The sequence below is a fragment of the Epargyreus clarus genome, unplaced genomic scaffold (genome assembly GCF_041222505.1).
Source record: "Epargyreus clarus isolate Ecla_fem2 unplaced genomic scaffold, WU_Ecla_fem_2.2 ptg000011l, whole genome shotgun sequence".
Classification (NCBI taxonomy): domain Eukaryota; kingdom Metazoa; phylum Arthropoda; class Insecta; order Lepidoptera; family Hesperiidae; genus Epargyreus; species Epargyreus clarus.
The window spans coordinates 3,932,082-3,959,719 of NW_027332219.1; the positions used below are offsets into that span (position 1 = coordinate 3,932,082).

General features: G+C 36.5%; 1 protein-coding gene across 1 annotated transcript in view; it reads right to left on the minus strand.

Annotated features, from left to right (window-relative positions):
* Positions 1–27,638, minus strand: part of RyR (Ryanodine receptor) — a 169,038-nt gene that overhangs the window by 105,580 nt on the left and 35,820 nt on the right. The window contains exon 2 of the mRNA XM_073077792.1: positions 762–888. Coding sequence (XP_072933893.1) covers positions 762–818 — 57 coding nt within the window. The 5' untranslated portion in view covers positions 819–888. The remainder of the gene's footprint in view (positions 1–761; positions 889–27,638) is intronic.

Consider the following 27,638-nt stretch of genomic DNA (forward strand, 5'->3'; position numbering starts at 1 on the left):
TGCTCGCTTGTAATATAGCACCGTATTAATTTCGCGGGCTAAGGTCAGATGTCTCGTAAATATTAGGGGTCGAATTATTTCTCAGCTATTAATCTTCTCTGTACACAAAGGCCTTTAAATTCAATAAATGTTGACATGTCTAAATTTTGGTCTGAATAGTAAACGGTTTTGTATTGTGAACGATTGCTAAACTTTTTTGTACAACTTGAAATATTAATTTAAATTGGAAACTCTCAATTTCTATTGTATTCTAATTAAACTTGAGTTTGGTGTTGGATGGGTGACCAATAGTGTCTTATGTGTCCTTTCTTGCGTCGAAGGGCACATTAAACGGTCGGTCCCGGTTGTTATCATTAGATAGAAGTTCTTAAACTGACAACTGACTCTGACAAGCAGAGTTCTTATGTTCAATTTGAAAATAACTGTTTTTTTGTTTTAGTTACTTATGCTAAGGTATATAGGTTTTTATTTTCACTTTATATTTTTATTGTTTCTCTGTGGTGGTGGTGATTTCAACATGGTTAGTGTATCATAGCACTGAGATAGGACTTAAATCTACCCGGTATCATTATGTAATTGCTTGTGATAGCGGTACATGCAAAAGTAAAAGCTAAACTATCCGAAACGAGTTGGCCACTTAAACCTATCCTAACCTAATACCTTCCTCGATCAATTCATATTAGCAGTATAGTATGTACCAGGTGTACCTCATTTGAGGGTAGAGCATATTTTCCTAGTAGTGGTATTAAAAAGTTACTTACCGTACGCAAGAATGAAACATCATCTTGCTCGCTCGCACCTCCTTCCGCTTCCGCCATTTTGTTTTTTTCTACACTCAACTGTCAAATGCCGCTATCGCTTCAATACCATTCCTCTTGAAATGCATATCTGTAACAACAAGAATCAGAAATTAAAATTTAGTAATAAGTAATGTATTATTATAATAGAACGTGTTTTATAAAAATAACTCTTTATCTCACTCTGTGTGTGTTTTTGTAACTATGTAATATGCCCTGGTTTGGTTAAAACAAATTCGTCCACAACACGTCCTACCCACACGGCGTCCAGACTGAGAATGACATGATAGATCAACTGACATCTAACTAGATGTCGCTAAACGCGCGCCACTACCACACGCCACACCAGTATAGTCCGCGTAAAACTGCTAGTCCGCTCTGAATATAGAAATTAATCGCGTCGCCATAGCAAATTGTATGACAACACCTGCTCGCAACAACTTCAGAGGGGACTAGCAGTTTGGCACGGACTATACCCGTGCTTATGTTTACTATATTTCAGTGTATTACTTATATACTACACAAAGCAAGAAAGAAAATGCCGTTACTGCCGCCCATGACCACCTGTGACTTACTTCATTTGAAACAGGTTCTACCTGAATCCAATTACAAATGTGTTGCCACTTCCACCTAAATGTAAAACTGCTGCGCTAGAATGGTTTGGCCGTAGTACCTCCAAAGTCATACCATAATGTTTTTACTACTTTTCAAAACGGTGCAGCGTTGATGTATTCTGGTAAATGGTGTGGTAAGTAGTAGTAGGAGCTAGGAGCAACACGCTGGAGTAGCGATCGAGGTAGATTTCAAATATCCATAAGCTGTAATAACTTCTTATGCGGATGAAATGGATTGAAGGTGGTAGAACCCTTTGTGGTTCGACTCCGGCGACACCACCGCTGCACCTATTTCTGCCTACTAACAGCAATGTTAAGCGGTGCTGTGTTCAGGTTAGAAGTGTGTGGTAAGGAGACATATTTTTTCGATGCGTTATAGCTTAGTCCTCAGGGGTAGCGGCGCATGTGTAGCCAACCTCAGGCCCTCAAGAATATCTAAATAGGGTTGATTACAGATGTCCATGGGCGGCAGTAGCCACTTACCATCAGGTGGACTGCATGCTCATTTGCTACACCTATATTATAAAAAAAGAAAATAAAAGCAAATTTGGTATTTTAATAACCAGAAATATAATGGTAGAACATTTCAACGCCAGTGTATATTACGCCATAATTTATAAAAAAAAATCATAAAACAGCTATTAATTACCTACTTCCCCTGTAGAATTAAGTTAATTATAAAGGTCTACTGCATGTCAAAGAAATTTAAAGCTTAAGTTTTTTGATATACAGCCAGTTAAAACGTAAAATCTAGGTTACGTTTTCGTGATTAGGTACTTGTTTGACTGTCTAACCATAGCAATATAGGTAAAATCGGCTCTAGGAAAAATTAACCTTCAATATAATGTATTTCTTGAGTGTTACACAATAAAATAAATATTTAGAGAAATATGCTATATTTTCATAAGTACTTTATAACAATGACAATTGGTTGGACGCACCGCACTACAGATTAAAAATCACTCCGCCACAAATATCTTAGAACTAAAACAAAATACTTTTTATTTTGTTTTACGGGAAAATATAAGCATAACATATTAGTTATCGCTCTATTAATCATTAATTGTTTTTAAGGTAAGTAGTCTTGCAATGTATCTTATAGTTTCTCCTTCTCGCAAAAGCAGGAAGCCAAGACAAATAACGCCGTCTATATCAGCTCTTTCTAGTTAGTTCTTCATATTCATAGGCCATTATGTTTGAAGTAAAAGATGGCTCACTGTACTCACTTTGCATAAAAGTTACCTCTTTAATTGCCTTACGCTGAATTTAAGCTTTAACTTTAGTTTTAAGTTAAACGATAAATAATCTTGTCTTCTTCTTCTAAATATATATAACTCAAAGGAGACTGACTAACATAGTGATCTTTCAACGCACAGCCCAAACCACTGGACGGATCGGGCTGAAATTTGGCATGCAGGTAGATGTTATGACGTAGGCATCCGCTAAGAATGATTTTGATATATAGAAGATATTTTGGGATAAAATAGGGAATGAAAATATTACTTTGTAACGCGAGCGAAGCCGCGGGCAAAAGCTCGTCCTTTCATATAGTTTTAAATACATCTATATATCATCAAAAAATAAATCGCTTAGTCACTACTAGCTATCGGTAGAACACTACAAATATGTTTCGTGTCCGTGACCCTTCGAAAACCGTCACCTGGGGAAGGCCGAACAATAAACGGAAAACATTTTCATACAATCCTTTTGTTTTCCGTCCTCTGTTTTTGAAACGAAGGCGTAACTTGGTTCAATGGAGATTCGTGTCCAAAATGACTCTGCTATAATATCTAACTCGCTCACGTTGTTGAATAATTAAAACTTCAAATATAATATTATGTATGGTAGTAGATAGTAGGTAATATAGTAAGCAGTTATAGCCTAGTGGTTAAGAAACTCGGCCTCTCGATCGAAGGGTCCGAGGTTCAAATCCTAGGGATGCACGTCAAATTTTTAAAGTTATATGCCTAATTGTTTAACCGGTAAAGGAAAACCTAAGAGAATTTATTAATAAAAAAATCTTAAAGGTATGTGAAGTCTACATTCTACGTCTACGTTACATTTCTCTTAAACGGGAGGGAAACTGAAAAGTCTATTATACATCAGACAAGCCGGGGATTGAACCTGGGCGACGGTAAATTGCGAGCGATATGGTAAATTGCGAGGTGAATTTAGTATGTAAATGGCCACGCCTAGCAGAATGCGGTAGCGTTTTTGTAGGTTAATTGCAATGTTATCTCCATTGCAGTGAAACGTGTCCCATAGTTGGGCACGGAACTACTTTCAGAATAAAACATGACATGGGGCTCTTCAAGAAGGGTGGAAAAAGCTCTCCTTCAAAGCCGGCAATGCATTGGCGACTTTTATGGTCTTACAAATGTCCATAGGCGTCGGATGCCTGCTTTCCACCGGGTAGACCGTCTGCCTTATCGTTAGGTATAAATAAAACAAAAGTTTTGGCCATAGTCCAAAACAGTGATCAAGTTCAGATTTGTCTACTTCATACACGTTTTGCCGTCAAATCATTACTGTCTCACTGCTGGGCAAGGATCTCCTCTCACAGTGAAAGGGACATTAGGCCATAGTCCAGCTTATTAACCAAGTGAGAATTGATAGGCTTCATACATCTTTAAGATTCCAATGGTTGTAAATTCTTTGGGATGCCCTCCAGCAACCCCCTAAAGGCTTTACGGAACTTAACATATGAGGTGTCGTTGGATTCGTCTAAATAATAAGAGAGTAATTCCTACAGGCTTTTTTTATAATATAGGAGTAGCAGACAAGCATGCAGTCCACCTGATGGTAAGTGGCTACTGCCACCTATGTACATCTATAATCAACCCCAGATAGAATAGATATTCTTACCTGAAATCGGACATAGGTGCGCCGCTACCCCTGAAGGCTAAGCTGGAACGCCTCGGAAAAGTATGTCTCCCTTACCACACCCTTCTAACCAGAACACAGCAGCGCTTAATACTGCTGTTATGAGGCAGAAATAGGTGTGGCGGTGGCGCCGCCGGAGTCGAACCACAAAGGGTACTACCACCTTCAAACTTTTAATCACATAAGTTTACTCACGTAGTTCACGTTTATAGTGATAATTATTTTCGGCGGCTGCGCGCTGGTCTGAATAGTTCAAATTCAGCACAACCATCACAAAGGACTGACATAATCTGGTTTATTCAGAGTGGAATTTAAGCTCCAGGCAATGTTTTGTTCCACATGGGTCGATAGTAACGCATCTGCTGCTGACCTTAGGTAGAACGGCTATTTTATTTCTATTTAGAAAGATATAAAATTTCAAAATATATGTGCTATTTTATGAATATGATTTTTGACAATGCGCAGAGCACTATTATTATTAGATATTGATAATATTATGATCCTCGAATGAAAACGAAACGAAAACTAAAATTAAAATGTATCACATTTTTCAGAACATTATTATGAAGGAAGCCTTTGTGGTTCGACTACGGCGGCATCACCACCAATTTCTGTCTTATAACAGCAGTGTTAAGCGCTGTTGTTTTCCGCTTTGCAGGGTAAAAGGGTGTTGTAAAGGAGAGATACTTCCAACTTATTCCTCAGGGGTAGCATTGCATTTGTGGCCAACCTCAGGTAGGAATTTAACCTTATCTGGCTGGTTTTACAGATGTCTATGCCATTTACCATCAGGTGGTCTGCATGCTCATTTGCTTCTTCTATATTAGGCATAGAAATGAAATAAAGTTGAATATGTATGTAGGTATTTGGCACGACTGCAGTTCGCCGCCTGATTCTGTTTGCTCTGTAAACGGTTATCGATTTTGGTTTTCAGCGGCTTGACTAACGCATAGGTATTTTAGTTTATGTTAGTCACCTTCGGGTCATACGAACAAAATGGGAAAGAACCTACGTAGAGAATAAATGATTTTTTAATTTTGTAATTGTAGATTTAAGATTATATTTATAAAAATATATTTTTATATCAATTTGGTGTGTAATTGGAAGGTGGTAGAACCCTTTGTGGTCCGACTCCGGTTGCACCACCGCCACGCCTATTTCTGCATAAAAGCCTAATGCTGCTGTTATGCAGCCACTGTACTTTCGCCCATGGCATATCTGTAATCAACTCCAGATAGGATTATAGATTCCTACCTGAGGTTGGCTACAGATGCGCCGCCACCCCCTGTTTTTTTTTTTGTTGACGAGGGGGAAACCTTTAAAAGGTCCCCGACGCCATGGGAGTGACGCCGGGTTATGTGGGATTTTTACCGCACTAAAACCCCCCCGGTGGCCATCCTCAGCGTTTGGTGGAAAACTCCGGGATCTCCAATGGAACACAACCGGAGTCCTCCTAACACGATGCCCTTCTATCGGGCTCTGCCCTGGGGGCAATTTACGCTCTTCTCACACTGTCCGCTGTCCTTCCCGCGGTCGCTTGCTGGACAGTTTGAGCTCCCACTCATGCCGTCCGCAAGCCGGAAGGCCCTTTTAGTCGCCTCTTACGACAGGCAGGGGTTACCGTAGCCCTATTCTGTTCCCGGTACTACACCTGAGGACTAAGCTAAAACGTTTCGTAAGAGTATGTCTCCCTTACCACACTAAATATCTTTTAAAGACAACTTATTTGAAATTAAATATAAGGGAGCGTATAAGGCTAAGCGCGGCCAAGGTATGTTTAGAGAATGCTCATGAATTCGAGCCCTGGATTCCAAAATTTGTCGGAGGTCAACCTAAAATTGTTTTGGTCATATAAAGAAATAACTTCGCAGTTCTTCTAATTAACAAAATTAATTCTAACGACTGATAAACAAAGGTATCAGTTTTCACTCACTACCAGGTTGATTTCTACTAGAATTTCATAAAATACAACATATGTATGTTCTAATAAAAACAAAATAAAACATTGGAATGTTTTAAGATATTGCAAATAATCTAAATATAACTCAAAGGTGACTGACTGACATAGTGATCTATCAACGCACAGCCCAAACCACTGGACGGATCGGGATGAAATTTGGTATGCAGGTAGATGTTATGACGTAGGCATCCGCTAAAAAAAGAATTTTGATCAATTCTACCCCCAAGGGGATAAAATAGGGGATGAAAATATTACTTCGTAACGCGAGCGAAGCCGCGGGCAAAAGCTCGTTTAATTACAAAATCAAACTCGGACTTTATGTAAAAATATGTAATAAATGAATTAATGTATACGTATTCTTAAAGATATTCCATTTTATATGTTCCCAAGTTCTATAATGACAACTGAAGTATTAAAAAACCTCAAGGACCCCATCACTATACAAACGCGATATTTATCAACGTCTCTTGTGAAAAATTTGAATGCCGAGCCGAAAACGTTTCGACCCCGAGATAGCGCCCAATAAATGATAATACGCGGCCTTCGCAGATATCTGAAAGGCCTTGGATTTTACGTAAATACTTACGTTTCGATGTTTTTTTTATAATATAGGAGTAGCAGACGAGCATACAGTCCACCTGACGGTAAGTGGCTACTGCCCCCCATGGACATCTGTAATCAACCCCAGATAGGATTAGATATTCCTACCTGAAGTCGGCCACAGATGCGCCGCTACCCCGAAAAAATCTGTCTCCCTTACCACACCCTTCAAATCAAAGCACAGCAGCGCCTAACACTGCTGTTATAAGGCAGAATAAGTATGGCGGTGGTGCCGCCGGAGTCGAGCCACAAAGGGTTCTAACCACCTACAATTATTTTTAACGTAAGAACGCTTTCCAAAGTATCTCTCAAAATAGGACCCCATGTGTTGTGAGTGTTATACCATAGACCTGATAAAAAATAGGTATGTGTGCTATACATACACAGACGCATACATAAACACCCACAGCACAACATAAAAATGTTTTATTTTGTGTCCACACCCTTAAAAGAAAACTAAATTCATCATTGTATGATTACTTGACCCGAGATCGAACACAAAACCGTGTGACGAAGAAGTATGGTCACTGCTACTCCACTCGACTCTTTTGCTTTTTGATCAATGCATATCGACGCTTAGAACAGTTCGTAATTAAAAAAAAACATCCAAAACTACTTGAAACATCTACAAATATTTTTAGAAATATGTCAAATTACTTCCAACTACGATAATGAAAATAGATATATTTTGGCTGCAACGTTCACTTAACATTAAAACTGTTTTTAAAATATTATGTTCACTTTATTTTCTGTATAGATGAATAAAAGAAATAGAAAAAATCGGATACAACCACACTTTGAGGGATAACAGTTGTTAAGACATAAAAAGCTTTGCTACAAGTGTATGCGAAAAGGAGCCAAGTTCGGTTCCGTTATAAAAAATAATAATCCCAGTATTTATATTGCCGAAGTATAAAACGCGGAATCAAGTAAAAAGTTATGAACAACGCAACCTATGCAAATTTCTTCAGGCTAAGCAAAAACTGCTAATATATAAGCAAAAAATTGGTAGACTTTACATACCTTTAAGATTTTTTTTTTATAAATCTCTCAGGTATGCAGGTTTCCTCACGATGTATTCCTTCACCGTTTTAGCAAGCGATAATTAATTTCTAATACGCACATAAATTTGAAAATATGACAAATAAGAACATGCAAATACTTAAAATACATATGCGTAGATATGCCACTGCAAATATATGCTTCGCTCCAAAACAAAGTATCATCAGGATTACTCGATTCTACTACACTTTATTGTTCGTTTACGTAAAGCTCCCTTGTACTAAAATTGAAGACATTTCGTTCGATTTATGTCGTCATTCTATTTTTACTACATTTGATTCATTTTAAGGAGAGTACTTGACATAACGATTTCAAATGGTAAAACGATGTACTCCGAATCCATACAGATGTATGATGATGATGATGTTAATCGAAAAGTGACTCGCATGCCCCGCGGCTTATGTACTCGTAGTTCTTTACTGATCTATAAAGTTCAGCAACGTTCGGCGCTGTTCATACTTGGATAAGCGATCGTCTGTGGGTAAATTTTGTATTCACTTTCGTTCTTTGGTAGGTTGTCGGTGTTGACTCTTGTTATTGAACATCAGTTGGGAAATTTTTGATGAATTGGAAACATTGTACACAAGGTGGTTATTACGCAATACCTACCTTTATGTTTTGAGCAGCGCGGTAGAATATACTTTAAGCATATCTCAGTAGCTTTGCCCATGTCAAACTCGTAAGACATAAAAATCCAGCTAAACATGGAAAGTATGCTAATTACAAGTTTTTATTCAACTTGCCTTGTTATTTCGTACGCACAGGTCAAATCTTGCAGCTGAAATTTAAATCAGTTCAGCTGAAATTTTGCATACACGCTTCATTTAAATGTCAATGCACGTTTAGCTTAGTAGCGTCATTGTAAATACAAAATGGCAGACCAATTACATGTTATGCATCACCATGATATGGATATCAAATGAAATGATTCTTGAGAAGAATACGAAAAAGCACATGACGTTATTATCCACTTGACATTGACATCAAATACAAGGATTTTCTGAAAAGACTACGAAAATGGCTTGTTTTTAAGAACTATTATGAATATTTTATTTTGATCTAGACTTGGCGCTTACACTACGTGTCCCCAGATAAAATCCTCTTCGACGTTAAGTAACACGATGAGTTTTATCCGAGTATTCTTGTTTTTGTGGATCTGGGAAATCTTTTCGAATATTTTCCAGAAGTTTCTTCTTTTCTTTCTACTATTCAGTGGATATCTATGGGCAGATGTCTGTGGTAAAGTCGTCTTTTCAGTGGTTTTCTTATAATACTCGTAGTAGGTATCTAAAAGAGGATTTTTTGAAAATGATATTAAGTTTGGTAAGGGTTATTGTCAATCTTTTTTATAGTCCCACGGCTGGGCATGGTTATGGCACCACAGCTCAAAGTAAGTCCTGCTCATTGTACATTCATTTTTAAAGTTCAAAAAATCCAAAAAACATAGTATTTTTTATCAAAATGAGCCATTTTTAATTTGTCGTTTAACATGATTCAACGAAGTTTCATTTTTTAAATTACATTATCGAATGGCGCAATAATAGAGTAAAGTTTTGTTTTTTTAGAAATATACTTGTTCAATTTCCATTTTGAGAAATGAATGTTTCCGGTTAGAAAATATTTTTGAAATTTAAACTAAGAAATTACATTCATTTTTATAAAAATCAGACCCGACACTCTTTTGAACCTTTCCCAGGATCTTTTCCCATATTATCGGATTTGCCAATCTATGCAATTGAAAAATACATTTCACGTAAACCTACATAGTCACTGCTCTATTCAACACGGCTTCGTAGAATTTCCCTTTCACAGGAAATAATATCGAAGGGTGAAATATTTATAGCATCATAAATTTCATATAAATTGATGTCGCCTCATAATAGCTGACGGTAATAGGAAATGGGTTTCCCATATCAATATCCCATATCAGTCCGGCCCTGTGGGCCGGACTTGGCCTGGCGGCACCGGGGCCCCTGATTATTTTCTCTATTGTAGTTCAGTAGTAGTTTCAGTAGGCCCGCTTACACCTACAAATGAGCTTGTAAATACATAGTGAACCTACTTAGATAAATAATTAAGAAAAGCACCTTTATGTATGGAAGCCCAGTATCATACCACTCCTTTCCATGCATGAGTATGGCATGAGTAGAAAAATAATAAATAAAAAAATATCCTTCTATAATTTCAAAATAATGTCTTAAATAAAAGTATTTTCGGAGTCTGGAAGTATATGTCTTTGTGTGTGAAAATCAGACCATGGCATCCACAACACAGATAATCCTAAAAGCGAATGCCATAATTCACATACATACGTCACATGTATATATACAAAATATATGTACGAGTATGTGTGTCATGTTAGCATTTTTGTTAACACAGCGTTATACAAAGCATGTCCCAGTAAATATTTATATTGTAAGTGTTGCAAAGCTTTGCAACTTTGTTTGTTCAGCGCGTCTTTGTTCTGAGCAAATAACCTTTTAAGGATAAAGCTCTGTTGGAACCATCACGATGAAATAGCGGTGAGCGGTTTATTAAGCGTATTAAGAGTATGTATTCAAAGTAGAAAGGAGGCATTGTTATTTTGTAAAGTATATAAACATAGGTACCTACGTTTTAAGATATTTTTGGTGATCTCTAATTTTGGATATTTTTGGAGTTTACTCCTTAAGAAACGATTTGAGTTATAAGGCCCGGTACGGAAATTTTATGAGGAGTAAAATCAAGTGTAACACGAAAAGTTGAGGCGTAACGTAGAAAGAGACAAACATATATATCCACACTGTTCGAATTCGGAGAGAGGTGAGGGGGCTGAGGGGTTGTTACTAACCACACTTGCATAAAAAACACACTTATATGTTCCACTGAATATATATTAATAAATTTACAAGGGGCCTCTTATAGTATCTACGAAAGGTTCTCAACAGCGTGATTCAACGGCTGTTTTAGCAGCGCCATCTAGTTTTTAAATTGGCACGCTGTCCCAAAGCTTGGTGAAGGAAGGCATGGGTTAGTATGATTGATATGATTGTTCAAAAGAGTAAGAAATGATGATATGATTTTTCAAAAGTTATTGGATTTTTTTAGCTGTCCCTAAAACCTTAACGGTTTAACGACATCCATACAGTTAAGAAACGGAAACATTTGATAAACCCTCCGAAGGACGGAAGCACGCATACTTTTCCACTGACGGTCACCCATCTAACTTCCGATCACGTCCGATATCGTGTAACTTTACAGATTGGTTACAATCTACTAACTAATTAGTTACAAACTCCAAACATCTACTAACAACCAGATATCGATTAGTAACCCGAAGCATTAGTTTCCAACCCCTATTTGTTATCAACCCCGATAAGACAGGACCCATGCATTACGCCAATTATCGATACGTCCTTCGAAGCCTAAGTTGGATGTTAAGGTAGGCATAATACAAGCCTGTGGTAATGAAAGGCTAGTGGTTCAAGCTAGGCCAAGTTTCCATCATTGGGGTTCAGGATGCAAATCCCAATGATTTTGAATTTATTTTTATTATATTGTAAGAGTAGCAGACGAGCATGCAGTCCACCTGATGGTAAGTGGCTACTGCCGCCCATGGACATCTGTAATCAACCCCAGATAAGATTAGATATTCCTACCTGAGGTCGGCCACAGATGCGCCGCTACCCCTGAGGACTAAGCTGGAATGCCTCGGAAAAGTCCGTCTCCCTTACTACACCCTTCAAACCGGAACACAGCAGCGCCTAAAACTGGTGTTATTAGGCAGAAATAGGTGTGGCGGTGGTGCCGCCGGAGTCGAACCACAAAGGGTTCTACGACCTCTTGAATGAATGTGCCTTTTACAATTTTATTATCACTTGTAAAAGGGTAAAGGTAAACATCCTTAATGAAATTGCCCAAAAATTGTCCTCTAACATGGAACAACAAGTAATTTATAAGCTAAAGTACTTTTTATATAGGGTACTTTTTATCCCGACAAAGTACCGCTCCCGAGGGATAATGAGAAACTTAATAAGAGCTTAAGGACAATGTTATGTAATTATTGTATTGTCATCGACCTCTGACCGCAAAAGCCGTCGGTATAAACTAGTATGATATAAGTTGTAATGACTTAGGTGCACTATAGGGAATACTATAGTACTATAGGGTGTTCTACCCTTATTATAAATCTGCTTCGGAGGTAATTCTCAGGGAGATTGCTTCCTGGGAAATTGCTATCTACGGGGATTGTCTATCTACATATATTTTTTCTTTTGCCTGTATAAACCGGTTATCTACTAATTCAGTAAATATCGTGTTTACATAATAATGTGAAACGTAGTAGAACTATGTAGTTTGGTGGTAGAATCATTTGTGGTTCGACTCCGGCGGCACCACCGCCACTCCTATTTCTACCTAATAACAGCAGTGTTAGGCGCTGCTGTGTTCCGGTTTGAACGGTGTGGTAAGGGAGACAGACTTTTCCAAGGCGCTCCAGCTTAGTTCTCAGGGGTAGCGGCGCATCTGTGGCCGACCTCAGGTAGGAATCTAATCCTATCTGTGGTTGATTACAGATGTCCTTGAGCGGCAGTAGCCACTTACCATCAGGTGGACTGCATGCTCGTCTGTTACTCTTATATTATAAAAAAAAAAGTTTAGTTCGGTGGAGAAGAAACTATTGCCACATCTACTTCTAACGTGTAGCAGTTTCGCGTTTCGGTAGAATGGTGATTACCAATTGACTTACATATGAGGCGACCACCTAAGTCCTCAGAAGTAGCAACATAATGAGCGGCTTCTAATAGCACCCATGTTATACATGAAATTTATCGTATTATTGCTTTAACTTAAGGGCATAGGGGGCCCGTAGTAAGGGCCCTCAACAATCGGAGGGGCCCCAAAATATATTCACTTACAGGACGCGTTTTATAGTCAACAATTCTAAATTTAAATGTTTATCATTCACCAAATAATATTATTTTATTTTCTTTCTAAATAGTGTACCTTTTAATAATAAACCTTCCTTTAATTATTTATCTCTACTGGGCCCCATTTTTTGTTTGCTCAAGAGCTCCAGCATTTTTCAAGACGGGCCTAAGGTGATTAAATATACTACTTATAAAAAACTTGGAACTATGTGACTTACTAAGTTTCGAATATTTTAGTATACTACAGAAGTGGTCCTTCATGTTCTTCATACGGAAACTCAATTCCCTTATATCTTTGGACAAATCATTCCGTTGGTATTTTCCTAACAAAATAGAGGAAAAAGCCATATAAAGGGAGATGAGGAAATATATTTTTCAGATTTCATTTCAGCGGATTTGCTTCCACGAATGTAGGTTAAATGAATGAGATATTTTTATTTATTATGTTGACCTTTTTATATGTTTTTAATCTAGGTAGAATCTTTGTGGTTTCACTGCGGTATAGGTACTATACTTATTTCTGATTTAATTTTTAACCTACTTCAAAAAAGAAGGTTCTGTTTCCGACCGCTATGTGTGTGTTGTATGTAGGTATGTTTGTATGTCACCAATTTTCTCAAAAACTACTGATCCAATTTCGATGGTTTCGGTTATTAGTTTTTTTTTATAATATAGGTATAGCAGACGAGCATGCAGTTCACCTGATGGTAAGTAACTAATGCTGCCCATGGACATCTGCAATCAACCCCAGATAAAATTAGTTCCCTACATGAGGCCGGCCAGAGATGCTCTGATACTAAGGACTAAGCTGGAACGCCTCGGAAAAGTATGTCCCCCTTACCACACCCTTCAGACCAGAGTACAGCACTGTTAGGCAGAAATAGGTGTGGCGGTGGTGTCACCGGAGTCGAACCCCATATCATTCTACCAAGTTCAGAATGCATCGCTATGCAGAGAAAATAAACTTGCCAAAACATGAAACTTTTTATATTTCAACATATAAATATACATGTGAACGACCCATAAATACAGACAACAAAATTGGTTAGCAAGCAGAAAAATATAATAAATTATGTATTCAACGTTTATGTATAGTCATTGATCGTGGCAGCTGTCTAGACTGAAATAGAAACAATGTTTACAAATGTAAGCGATGGTTTCAGCCATGGAACCATATTTTTTATCACTAATGATATTATAAGTAAGACCAAAAAAGATAGACGTGGCATATTGAATAATATATTTAAGAATACCAAATTGTAGTAGCTTTTGTGTCTATTATTATATTATTAGCTCAGATAAATAAGCAGTCTATACAAGTAATTAATTTAAAAAATCAAAAACCCGACTGCACCAAAAAGGCTGAAGTAGAATTTCCAAAAGCAGTGAAATAGGCATTTCATTATTTTAATCCAGAAAGCCAAATACAAAGTTTCATAGTAGGTGTCTGCTTCAAAAACAAAAGATGTTCAAACAATATTATCCTATTTTATCCTCGTAGTGTTCATTTACGCTATATAAAGAACCTATGTGTAAAATTCCAGCACGCTTAAGTTCAGCGGTTTCCCTTTGCGTTGATCTCTGGCACAGCAACTCTCTCATTTAGTCAGACAGTCATCTCGATGTGTATATACGAGTATATATGTACTAGCTGACCCGGCAAACGTTGTGTTGCCATATAAATAAAAAAAATGTTAAGGATGAACAACCCTTATCACTTAGGTGTAAAAAAAAGATAGTGGCCCATTCTCAGACCTACTGAATATGTATATAAAATTTGGTGAAAATCGGTGAAGCCGTTTCGGAGGAGTACGGTAACTAACACGAGAATTTTATATATAAGATGTATTATATAATATATCTAATATATATATATATATATATATATATATATATATATATATATATATATATATATATATATATATATATGTAATCTCCTCTTAATTTCCTTTATTTTGACACCCTACTCGATAGGTTTGGTTAACTTTTTTTAAAACGTGTTACTATTTTGCGAAAAAATTCACCATTTACGGTCTATAAAATATATAACTTCAGTAAATCAAAGTTTCGGTCATTATTTTACCTCGTTAGAGGTAGCATTTCATTATTTTTATCCAAAAAGCCTGATACAACATGTCATAGTATTTGCTTCAAAATTGACGATTGTTGAAATGAACTTTTAACCCTTATTTTACCCTCTACGGGGTTGATTTTTCGGAGGGGGATAAATAAGTGCGTCCTTGTTCCTATCCAGACAGCCAAATACAATTTTTTATAGTAGTTGCTTCAAAATTATAGGATTTCAAAAAAACTGTTTTCCCCTATTTTACCCTCTTAAGGGTAGAATTTCCAAAAGGCCTTTCTTAGTACTTATTCAAGCTATATAGAGAACCTGTGTGCAAAATTTCAGAACTGTAAGGTCCTTGGTTTAGGCTGTACGTTGATTTCTGAAAAATGAAAAAGTCATTTAGTTAGTTAGTCAGTCAGTCACCTTACTGTTTTATATATATACAAATATGTTTTTATAATCTCCGTTTAATTTCCTTTCATTTGATACCCTACTCGATAGGTTCGGTTAACTTTTTGTTTTAAATGTCTTACTATTTCGCGCCAAAAATCCGCCATTTTGATTTTTTTTTACTAACACCTATCTAAGGACACTCGGGTCGTTGAGACAAATATAATGACACTTTAACTGTTGAAATTCATCCAGCCGTTTGTTAGATCGGATCAAATAAAGAAAGACAAACATACAAGATACGCGCGAAAAACATAACCCTTCCTTGGCAGTCGGGTAAAAAGAGTGTATTAGCTACTTGCAAAAAAGGACATCAAATAGTAGGTACTAGTAATTATTATTGATCGACTTGGCGGGACACTGCCGTGCCCCCTGATAAAAACAAAAACCCGATTGCTTCAAATTATAGCCTAAGTTACTCCTATAATTTAAACGAATCGAATCTAACGACATCTCATATGCTAAAATCTGTCGAACTGTTTTGGCTGCAAGGCAAGCTAAAGTGTGAGATATATGTACATACATACGCTAGAAAAACATTACCCTCCGCAGTGAGGTAATTTTTTTTGTCTTCTATTACTGTTCTGTTTTGTTAGTCACAAGTCAGTAAACTTGCGTGTTCAGACTAATGATATTAACCTCAGACCAAAAAAAATAGACAGCCGAAAAAATATTGATACGTAGCAAATTCATTCATTATACGAATCGTGTACATACAACGCAATATGCCGATTACATCTAGTAGAAAAAGTCTCGAATGTGTTACTATCTAAATTAATGTTTAGATGAATGCCTGACCCGGCTTCGAACTTGAGAGTACCAGTAGGTATACATTGAAGAGTGTCAGACTGTTTATGATTCAAAATGTCGAAATTTAATATTTACAAGTTCGGTTTAAATCAACTAAGTCGGTAATACAGAGACGACGTTTATAGAGTTTAACTCTAGTAAATTAATTATGTTAATTAGTTGCTCTATATTCCAGAGCCAGGCACAGTACTGCTCATGTAGAGTTCGGAAATATAACTTTAGGAATTTAAATTACTTTGTAGAGATATAACTCTTGATTCGACTCCGGAGGTACTAACGATAAACCTATTTCTGTAACACTTATAACACTGCTGTTATAAGTGTTAAGCGCTGTGTTCTGGTTTGAACCATATAGTAAGAGAGATATATTATACATGGTATTCCAACTTAGTCCTTACGCCCGATTTATCTAAAGCCGATCAGGTAGGACTTTAATCTGAGATCAATTATAGATATCCACGGTAGTCCATGGAATGTTAATTCGTACTGAACTAAATGCCAAACTAAACTAAGCATCTACTTCACCTGATGGTAAGTAACTTTCATTCGTAAATATCTGTAATCAACTTCATATACTTCATATACTGATTGAGGAGCGCCCTGTTCTTTGGGAAAGTAAATATAAAATAAATTATATATGATAAATGGATGAACCCAAAATTTTTCTTTGTTACTCTTTCCTGTATCTCTTAAGCAATAACCAAAGTGCACACTTCTTTTTACGATCCATGTCACGACCTAATTTTCCAAAATACGTTCCGTACGGTTGACTGTTGTCGAAAGAATGGTCACCCTGGGAGACGCTATGCCGCACGATATCGCATCGCAGCAACTCGTGTCGCACTTTTCTGCGTTGCGAATTCGCATCGCAGTTTTGTGTTCGAGCCCTTACTACACTACTACTAGAACAGGAGTTCTACCTGAAGGGCACAGATGCGTTGCCACTCCTGACGACTAAGATAGTCATTATATTTAGTCAACTGGCATCCACACTCTCCTACCAAAACGCAACACCCCTTCACGTTAGAAATAAGTGTGACAATGGTACCTGCCCGGTCGAAATAAATTTCGCTACATTTTTTTTATAATATAGGAGTAGCAGACGAGCATGCAGTCCACCTGGTAAATGGCTACTGCCGCCCATGGACATCTGTATTCAACCCAAGATAGGATTAGATATTCCTACTTGAAGTCGGCCATAGATGCGTCGCTAGCCCTAAGGACTAAGCTGGAACGACTCAAAAAAGTATGTCTCCCTTACTAAAAACTTCAAACCAGAACACAACAGCAATTAACACTGCTGTTATTAGGTAGAACTAGGTTGTGCCGCTGAAGTCGAATCACAAAATGTTCTACCACCATCAACCTTCACCACTGCTTCACCGGTTTTCAAGTAACAGGCATTTAAGTCAGAAATAGTAACTTTAAAAACGCCTTTACGTGAATGAGAATATGAATAAGGGTGGAACATTACAGGGTAATTAAGGAACTGGGTCATATGAAAAATAACCAAAAATGTACGTTATAACTGCATTTTATAATAGAACCAGCAAGCCTAGGGGTTTAATTAGGCATCCCTAAGCTTAAGGTACACTGAATGCTCATAAGCTACTCGTATTTAAATTTCAAAAACTAGTGTATGATTATTATTTAAAACAGATTTACTACGTTGACATTACTCCTTATATAAAATTTCAGTATCCCGGTTCTGTCATACTACTGGGCACACATATCTTTCCTTAACTATAAGATCTTATTTTACCACGCTGGCCAAAGCAGATTGGTAAACTTCACAATTCCTTGAGAACCATCTCAGAATTCCCAGGTATACACTTTTCCTTCGATTAATCTACCACTAATTCGCAAGGTGTTCCGTTATGGGGAAGAAGCGGCGGATGATACTCCATAACGCTCATTTCTTTTTTATAAAAATACAATGTAAAATGAGCAATATTAAGCGGTATAGCCTAGTTGTAACTGGGCCTCGCGATCGAGGGATTCGAGGTTTAAATCCTAAGCACATAGTTATCTGTGATTTTTCAGAGCAATGTGCGTCTTAGAATTCACTTGTATTAACTGTGAAGGTAAACATGGTGTGGAAACCTTTAAAAATGTTCCCAAAGGTATGTAAAGTCTGCCAATACGCAATTCCGCGCGGTGGACTATGACCTAATCCTTCTCATTCTGCCCGTGCCCAGCAGTGAGACAGTAATGAGTTGACAAAGACAATATATTAGGTCGTTCAATAAGTCCCGGGACTAACCCAGAGATGGCATGATTCATGTTAAATCAACCTTATTTTTTAAAAGTACCCACCTTCGAGTGACATGTGTCAAAATTTCACGTCAATCGAACCATAAACAACAAAGCTACTGTGGTGAGAGTGATAGTCCTTTTACATTTGTTCAAAAAATGGAAAAAAACGAATATCGTGTGTTAATAAAACATTGCTATTTAATGGGAAAAAATACCGTGCAAGCTCAGCAATGGCTTGAAAAGTGTTATCCAGGCTCTGCTCCATCGAAAACAACGATTTGTCGGTGGTATGCTGATTTAAAACGCGGTCGAACTGAAACAAGTAATGCAGAACGCTCGGGGAGGCCAAATGAAGCAGTAACTACGGGAAATATTAAGCAAGTTTTGAAAATAGTGATGGATGACCGCAAAACGAAAGTTTCTGAGATTGCTGAGATCCTGAACATATCGACTGGAGGTGCGTTTACGATTTTACATGAAAAATTGGGCATGAAAAAGGTATTTTCCAAGTGGGTGCCGCGCTTGCTCACAGTTCAACAAAATCAAGAACGAATAGTCGATTCAGAGACCTGTTTGGCACGGTTTACTCGCAATAAATAGGATTTCTTGCGTCGGTATGTGACAATGGACGAAACATGGATCCACCATTACACTCCAGAGTCGAATCGGCAGTCAGCTGAGTGGCGTGCAGCCGGTGAGAGTCGTCCAAAGCGTCCGAAAACGCAACAGGCAGCTGGCAAAGTCATGGCGTCAGTTTTTTGGGACGCGAACGGTATAATTTTTATCGACTACCTTGAAAAGGGAAGAACCATCAATAGCGACTATTACATTGAGTTATTGGTGCGTTTGAAGGACGAAATCGTGAAAAAGGACCCCACATGAAGAAGTAAAAAATCATCTTTAATCAAGACAATGCACCGTGCCACAAATCAATGAAAACAATGGCCAAATTGAACGAGTTGGGCTTCGATTTGCTTCCCCACCCACCATACTCTCCAGATCTGGCCCCCAGCGACTACTGGCTCTTTGCTGATCTCAAAAGGATGCTCCAGGGAAGAAGAATTGGCTCGAATGAGGAAGTAATAGCTGAGACTGAAGCTTATTTTGAAGCCAAAGAGAAATCCTTCTACAAGCATGGTATCGAAAAGTTAGAAAAGCGTTGGAATGATTGTATCGCACTTGAAGGTGATTATGTTGATGAATAAAAAATATTTTTTCGAAAATAACGTGTTTTTCCTAGTTAGTCCCGGGACTTATTGAACGATGTGTTATATACAATATCAACTACAGTTACATTCTGATATAGGTACAGAAATAGTTATTGCGTCTCTGGAGTTAAACGATTTCAGTAAAGCTGTTTAACTTAGAATAGAAAGTACAAGAATACGTGCGCATTGCGATCAATACAATACCAGCCCCAAGTTTCAAAGTAGTTACAGTAGTAATAAAGTTTACTGGAAGGAGTATAAACGGTGTTTTGAAGACAATATTCGTGTACAATAGGTAAGGGATCGAGCAATTTAACTTATATGATACACGCGACACGATTGATCTCAACTCTTATTACTTATATCCCGGCTGGGACCAGGTTTTTCCTAAGGAATAAGATAATTCTTCATACTTATACGAGGCATTCCAACTTAGGCCTCAGGAAAACGACGCATCACGTTGTGGTCGACCTCACGTACGTACCTACCTAATTTTATTTATTATGTAACGGGTACTCACGATATGCGTTTTTTATTGCCGATATTTCGACCCAGTTGCATGGATCGTGGTCACGGCGAAATATCGAAATATCGAAAATAAAAATCTGGGTCGAAATATCGGCAATAAAAAACGAATATCGTGAGTACCCGTTACATAATAAAATGTCTCAATTCCGCGATAATATCAGTCTAAAATCATATACATAATTGTATATGATTTTATAATTTTATGTCTACAGATGTCTATGGGCGGCAGTAGTCACTTACCGTCAGATGCATTACATGCCTATTTCCTACTACTATATTATTAAAAAAACTAAGTCAGCCGACATCCACATACTTCCACCTAATTGCAAGTACCTACTGCTTTGCGCTAGAAATGGATGAGATGATGACATCTCTTCAGTTGAACCATATTTGTTCTACCACCTTTCAATTGTCACTTAATTTATTTATGTTGAAAAACACAGTAAGATCTTTATACTTAATAATTGTCCATAATTTGTTGTCATGTCTACCGATTTGTGTTAGGCAAGGAGGTAAACTGTGATCCAAAATCCTTCGTTAATGAAAAGGGTTTTTGCCCAGCAATAGAGCTATAAGCTGAGGATGATATGACAGAATGTGGTTATTCCATCTGCGTGATATGACACAATTTGGTTATTCCACCTGGATGACATTACACAATGCGGTTATTCCATTCGCGTGATATGTGACAAAGGTGGTTATTTGTGAGTTTTAGTTATTAGTTAAAGAGGAAATGGAACTAGTACATACAAAATAGGTATGTTCCAAACATTTAAATTGTACAAAATAGACAGTTTTTGTATAATATACAAGTCGCAAACGAGCATGTAAGTCATGGTAAGTACCAATGGACATCTATAATCAAGTTCGCATATAACAGTCTTAGATAGGCAGACGATCACAGGTGCGTTGCCATTTCTGAGATGCATTCATGCCCTTCTACCAAAACCAAAAAAGGCTACAAGGTGCAGCAGTGCTACCTCCCCAGTAATGTCCTGTAGCACTACCATGAGTTGACATAGAAACGCCACTATAGAAATTCTAAATAGAAAACTATTGTCATTTTGCTAGTGAATAACATAACTACTATCGTTACGGTATTTCTTGACAACGTCTGTCAAATTAATGACTCATGGGACCGAATTTGTATGGCAATAGATCATAATGACATTCGCTAGCGATTTGATTTCGATAGGTTTTTTACGTATCGAGTTACGCCACTACGGATTTTAGTTCTACGAGTAACCACCAGAGGCGCTGTACAATTTTTCATACATTTATTTTACGCAGTCGCTAGCGAGTAATACTTTTGTAAACTCATGGTAGTGCTACTGGTTACACTCCTTTCCAAAAAATACCTACGTTATATGCTTATATCGTTATATCCAAAAAACAGAAAAACGTTTTAATTCTTTGTCTAGGCGAAATTCAACAATTGGATTCATTTAATCAAAATTTTATTTACTTGCATCATGCAGGTCACGGGGAAATTTAATTAAAATTCAGCTACAAATTTACTGAATACTCCGTACCAACATAGTACGCGGGTAAACATGAAGATTGCCTGAAAACGGGTAATAAATTTCAATAACGAATTCAGCTTCGGCTTTCGAGCTATTCGTCAAAAGATTAATGGCAACCAGATATGAACAGATGAATAGTTTATTTACCATTTAGGTACCATGTTTTAGGTACCAAAATGCTATAGATCATACTTGAAGGTGGTAGAATCTTTGTGGTTCGACTCTAAAGGCACCGCGGCCACATTTCTGCCTAATAACAAAAGTATTATGCGCTGCTGTGCTCTGAATTGAAGGGTGTGGTAAGAGATATGAACGACCTCAAATAATCTTATCCGGGGTCGATTACACTGATTACTTGAGAGATAAATCATCGCATCACATCGCATTACACAAGTAACATATAATATTAATCTACATGTATATTGTTTAGTACGATTGCCAAGTTAATCTTTTTATTTAAAACATTAAAGATTTTAAATATTGATATGGCCTCATAAGATGTTGTTAAGTTAGCTAATTACGAAATCATTTAAGACAGAAGGTCCCTTAAGTAGAGACTGAATAAAAAAAAAAGTGTGTGTGTGTCAGCTACGACGCACGATTGGAGTTTACTCCTTACGAACGATAATTATGATATATATCGAATAGAAAAAAAGGGTAAATGAACGCATCTGCTAAAATGATAAGAGAAACAAACATATATCTGTAATTATTCGGATTATTTATATTACTTCAATAATGCGTATTACATAAAGTATGTTACAAAATAATATAAATAATAATAATAATAATAAGGGGTGCTTGTCGGGCAACCTCCACGCGTGTCCGTGTAAGCGGACCGGTGCACCCTGGGCGGCCCGTCCAACAGCAATTGTTGTTGGCGGCCGGCGAATAGCCCGACCCCAATCCCCACGTGTGTAGGTACCGTGCCGATGGATGCGTAGCTGAGGGGGTGCTCAGTTCCGAACGGTCCACCTCCGATACTTGGCGACCTCGGAGAGTACAAAGCCTTATCCCGGCATGCGGGGCTCTGCCGGGATGGACAATTTAGTTCCCTAGCTCAAACCGTGGCCCTTAGCAGGCCGATTATGATATGAACGAAAATAAAATAATAAACAAATATAATTTACGGTCAAAAACAAAACACATAAATAACGCTGATTCATGTTCATCTCAGACACAAAACGAGACACAAGAAACAAACACATCAGTCACTAATCAGTCAACAAAATATAAAAGCAAATCTCCAGAGTTATACCCGGCCGAGGATGTTTCGCAGGCAGCTGCGGCAATGAAACCTGCGACCACCAAGGCTGGCAAACCCCGTGTGCGCATGAAGTGGGACAAAGAAATAAACATTTTCATAATGCGCACGTATTACCGTATAACAAAGTTAGAAACTGATTTTACAACTTATAGACAACAAATGCATCAAAAATTCATAGAAAAATATAATTACACAGAAATAACAGAACAAAGAATATCGGATCAAAAGAGATTTATAATTAGAAATAAGCGATTGTCTGATGAAGAATTAAAAATAATCAGAGATGAAGTAGCGAAAGAAATAGAAAAGGAAGATATTAATGTCAATCAACATGTAGCACCAAATACATTACCAAATTTACAAAAATCACAAACAAATTTTAGAAGACAAAACAGAAGTAACCGAAATAAAGATTTAATCTCTAACACGCCTTTAGATGGGGATTTAGATTCACAGAATAAAGAAGAAGTCACAAATGAAGTTAATACAGAGGCGTTAGTTCAACAACTAGAGGCCAACATAAATAAATACACTGAAACAGATCCAACCTGCAGACCAGTTTTACCAAAAATTAAAACATCAAGGTACTTAACACATTTAATTAGGAAGTTTAATACAGATATATTGCCAACAAAACTTAATTTAATAAAGACTATCACAGATACACACACGCTAATATACTGTACAGCACTCACAATTGCAGAACATTTAAATTTTAAATTGTATTGTAGAACTAATAGACATAATCATAATCATAAAAAACCAGCCTGGCAAATTAGATTAGAAAAGAGTATAGAAGATTTAAGGAAGGATATAGGCAGGTTAACACAATACAAGGCTGGAAATAACTCCAAAAAGCTATATAAAAACGTAATAGAAATCTTGAATAAAGCAAAACAACATAGTTCCCATGAGCAATTAAATAGAAAAATAAATGAATACCTAGACACCCTTAAACAAAAATTAGCAGTGAAAAGTCATCGATTAGCTAGATACAAGAAGGCAAAGGATAGGAAGGATAATAATAGATTATTTACAACAAGTGAGAAACAGTTCTATAAAAAAATTAGAAATACGAATAATAATAACATTACAAATAAACCACCCTCAATAACCTCTTTGAAAGAGTTCTGGTCGAACATATGGACACATAACACTGAACATAATAAAAATGCTGAATGGATCCACTCCGAAATAAGCCGATCACAATTTATACAAGATATGCAACTTGATGATATAGATGAAGAAGAGCTACGATGTATAATCAATAAAACCCATAATTGGAAAGCAGCAGGAATAGACGGAATACACAACTATTGGTTTAAAAAACTTTTTGTATTGCATAATAAATTAGCTAAACAGATAACTGATATTATAAAAGGATGTAGTTCATTTCCCGAGTTCTTAAGTAAAGGTCGAACATTTCTATTACCAAAAAACAGTAACACTGAAGATCCCTCTCAGTATAGACCTATAACCTGCCTTCCAACGTTGTATAAAATTATCACTTCAGTTATTGCGAATAGAATTTACAAACATTTAGAAAAGTATAATATTTTGTCAGAAGAACAAAAAGGGTGTAGACGACATCATATGGGATGTAAGGAGCAACTAATAATTGATACCACCATTTTAAAACATGTAGAAAAATCAAAACAAGATCTTTTTGTTACCTATATTGATTACCAGAAGGCATTTGATAGTGTCCCCCACACATGGCTTATCCAAGTTCTAGAAATATACAAAATTAATAACACTCTCATTAGCTTCCTTAAAAATATAATGACCACTTGGAAAACAACCATCAACTTAAATACTAATAAAGATCAAATAAATATAGGAGAAATACAAATTAAAAGAGGAATTTTTCAAGGAGACTCACTCAGCCCATTATGGTTTTGTTTGGCCCTTAACCCATTGTCACAGGAATTAAATAATACAAAATTCGGTTACAACATTAAATATAATAGACATACTCTATGTCAATTGACTCACTTATTATACATGGATGATCTTAAGCTTTATGCCAGTTCAAATATCGGTATGGATAGGTTATTAGACACAACAGTTAGATTTACGAAAGATATAAATATGGACTTTGGACTTGATAAATGCCGAAAACTTAATATTAAAAAAGGAATGATAAAGGGTGGTAATTATAAAATTAGTGAAGAAAATCAAATAATAGCAATGGACAGTCATGAGCTTTACAAATATTTAGGTTACAACCAGTCACGCTTACTAGAACATACAGCAATAAGAGAAAGTTTAAAGAAAGAATATATCAACAGGCTTCATGTCGTATGTAAACAACAACTCAGTAGTAAAAATTTATTTAAAGCTATAAATACCTTTGCCATTCCAATACTTACATACTCATTTGGTGTAGTTAAGTGGTCAAAAACTGAATTAAAACAATTAGAAATAAAAACAAGAACTATTCTCACTCAACACCGACATCATCATCCGAAATCTGCTATAGAACGGGTTAGTATACCTAGAAAGGAAGGAGGAAGGGGACTTATAGATATAACACAATTGCATAATAAACAAATATACTCTATGAAAGTATTTTTTAATAATAAGAAGGAAAATAGTGAATTACATAAAGCTATAATGCTAGTAGATAGTAAATATACGCCATTAAACCTTAGTGAAGAAGATACAGAAGCAGTAGATACACAAAAACTTACAGAAGAGAAACATAGGAAATGGAAAGAAAAAGAATTGCATGGAAGACACAAACACGACTTGGAGCAAGCACACATAGATAAAGAAGCCTCGAATAAATGGTTGGAGTTAGCAGGTCTCTTTCCTGAAACAGAAGGTTTTATCATAGCCATACAGGATCAAGTAATAACAACAAAGAATTATAGGAAATATATATTAAAAGATAACACAATAGTCAATGATCTCTGCAGGAAATGTTTAAATAAACCGGAAACTATACAACATATTACTGGCGCATGCATTACACTCACTCAAAACGACTATACCCACAGACATAATCAAGTAAGCAATATCATACATCAAAAATTAGTAATAAAATATAAATTATTAAAAGAGCCTCACACACCATACTATAAATATTTACCTTCCCCTGTTTTAGAAAACACTACGCACAAAATATATTATGATCGCACTATTCTTACAGACCACACTATATACAATAATAGACCCGACATCACACTTATAGACAAACAGAATAAACATGCATATATAATAGATATAGCGGTGCCAAATACAAATAATATACAAAATACAATAGTTGAAAAGAACAGAAAGTATACTGAATTGCAAGAAGAAATTAAAAGAGTTTGGAAAATGAAGACTGTAACAATAGTTCCCATAGTAATTTCATCGACAGGTGTAATACCAAAACAGCTCTCCCAAGCACTAAAAATATTAGATTTACCAAAGTTCACTTATATTACATTACAAAAAGCTGCAATCCTAAATACATGTCGGTTAGTTCGGAAATTTCTACAGTTAGATACAGATAATGGAGATAATAATTAAGTAGCATAATATCATATTTACATAAATATAAACTATGATATAATATTTACAATCATACATATATAATATACTACATATACATACATATATATAAGTAATATATAAAAACAATAGATAATCGTATATATTATGACGTTCACTTGGTGTAAGCCCGTGAACGCCATTATTACTACCGATTCGCCTACATCTGAGTCGAGACTTCTAAAAAGTATACATAAACATAATAATAATTGTGTTCAATTTATACAAATCCAATTTTAGGATGATTGATTTCTTTCACTTTGAATTATAATATCATTCTTAAATACTGTAATTATCGCAATACGCAGGCGCGCAACACACACGTACAAACATACGCACACATTCAACTCTCAGACTGGAGGTAGTAAACTATACAGTGAGACTACGAAGTATCGCGCAAAGAGGAGACCCCGAGAATGAGATACGCTGTGTAATGTATTCCATCTCATTCTTTTACACGTTCAATGCTACAGATATATATGTTTATCTCTTTCTACGTTACGCCTCAACTTTTCGTGTTACACTTGATTTTACTCCTCATAAAATTTCCGTACCGGGCCTTATAACTCAAATCGTTTCTTAAGGAGTAAACTCCAAAAATTATCTACTTGGTATTACATGGATCTCACAACTTTTGACGGTAAAAGAATTAAGTAAGACTTAGTTTTTTTACAAGTTTTTTTTTTAAAGACATTAGAATTGTAATCATAATTACAATACATAAATAAGAATGAAATTAATTTATAATTCTAGGTAATGTTGGAACTGATTTTGGCAAAGGAAGATCACCCGTGTCAGGGGTCATCACTTTGACAAAGCCAGATCTCCCGCTGGGCTAGGTGATCACGCCCGCGGCCGTGCTTCAACAGTCTCAGTTCGGAGGTTGTATAATGTATATTTGCAAGATGTTTAGAAAACCTCAATAGCGTGATTCAGCAGTGCTATCTCTTACGACGAGTAGCGGGAATTCGCTACAATATTATCTTCAGGTAGCAGCAAAGGCCATGGTTACTAATAGGCGTTCTAATTTAGTTCTCACAGGCAGCTACTCGGTTAAGATCACATTAAAATCCCATTACCGTCTATCTATACAGAGCAGACTTGACAGAGCAGATAACTGGATGATGAACGATTAATAAAGCTGAATGCATGGATCTTGGAG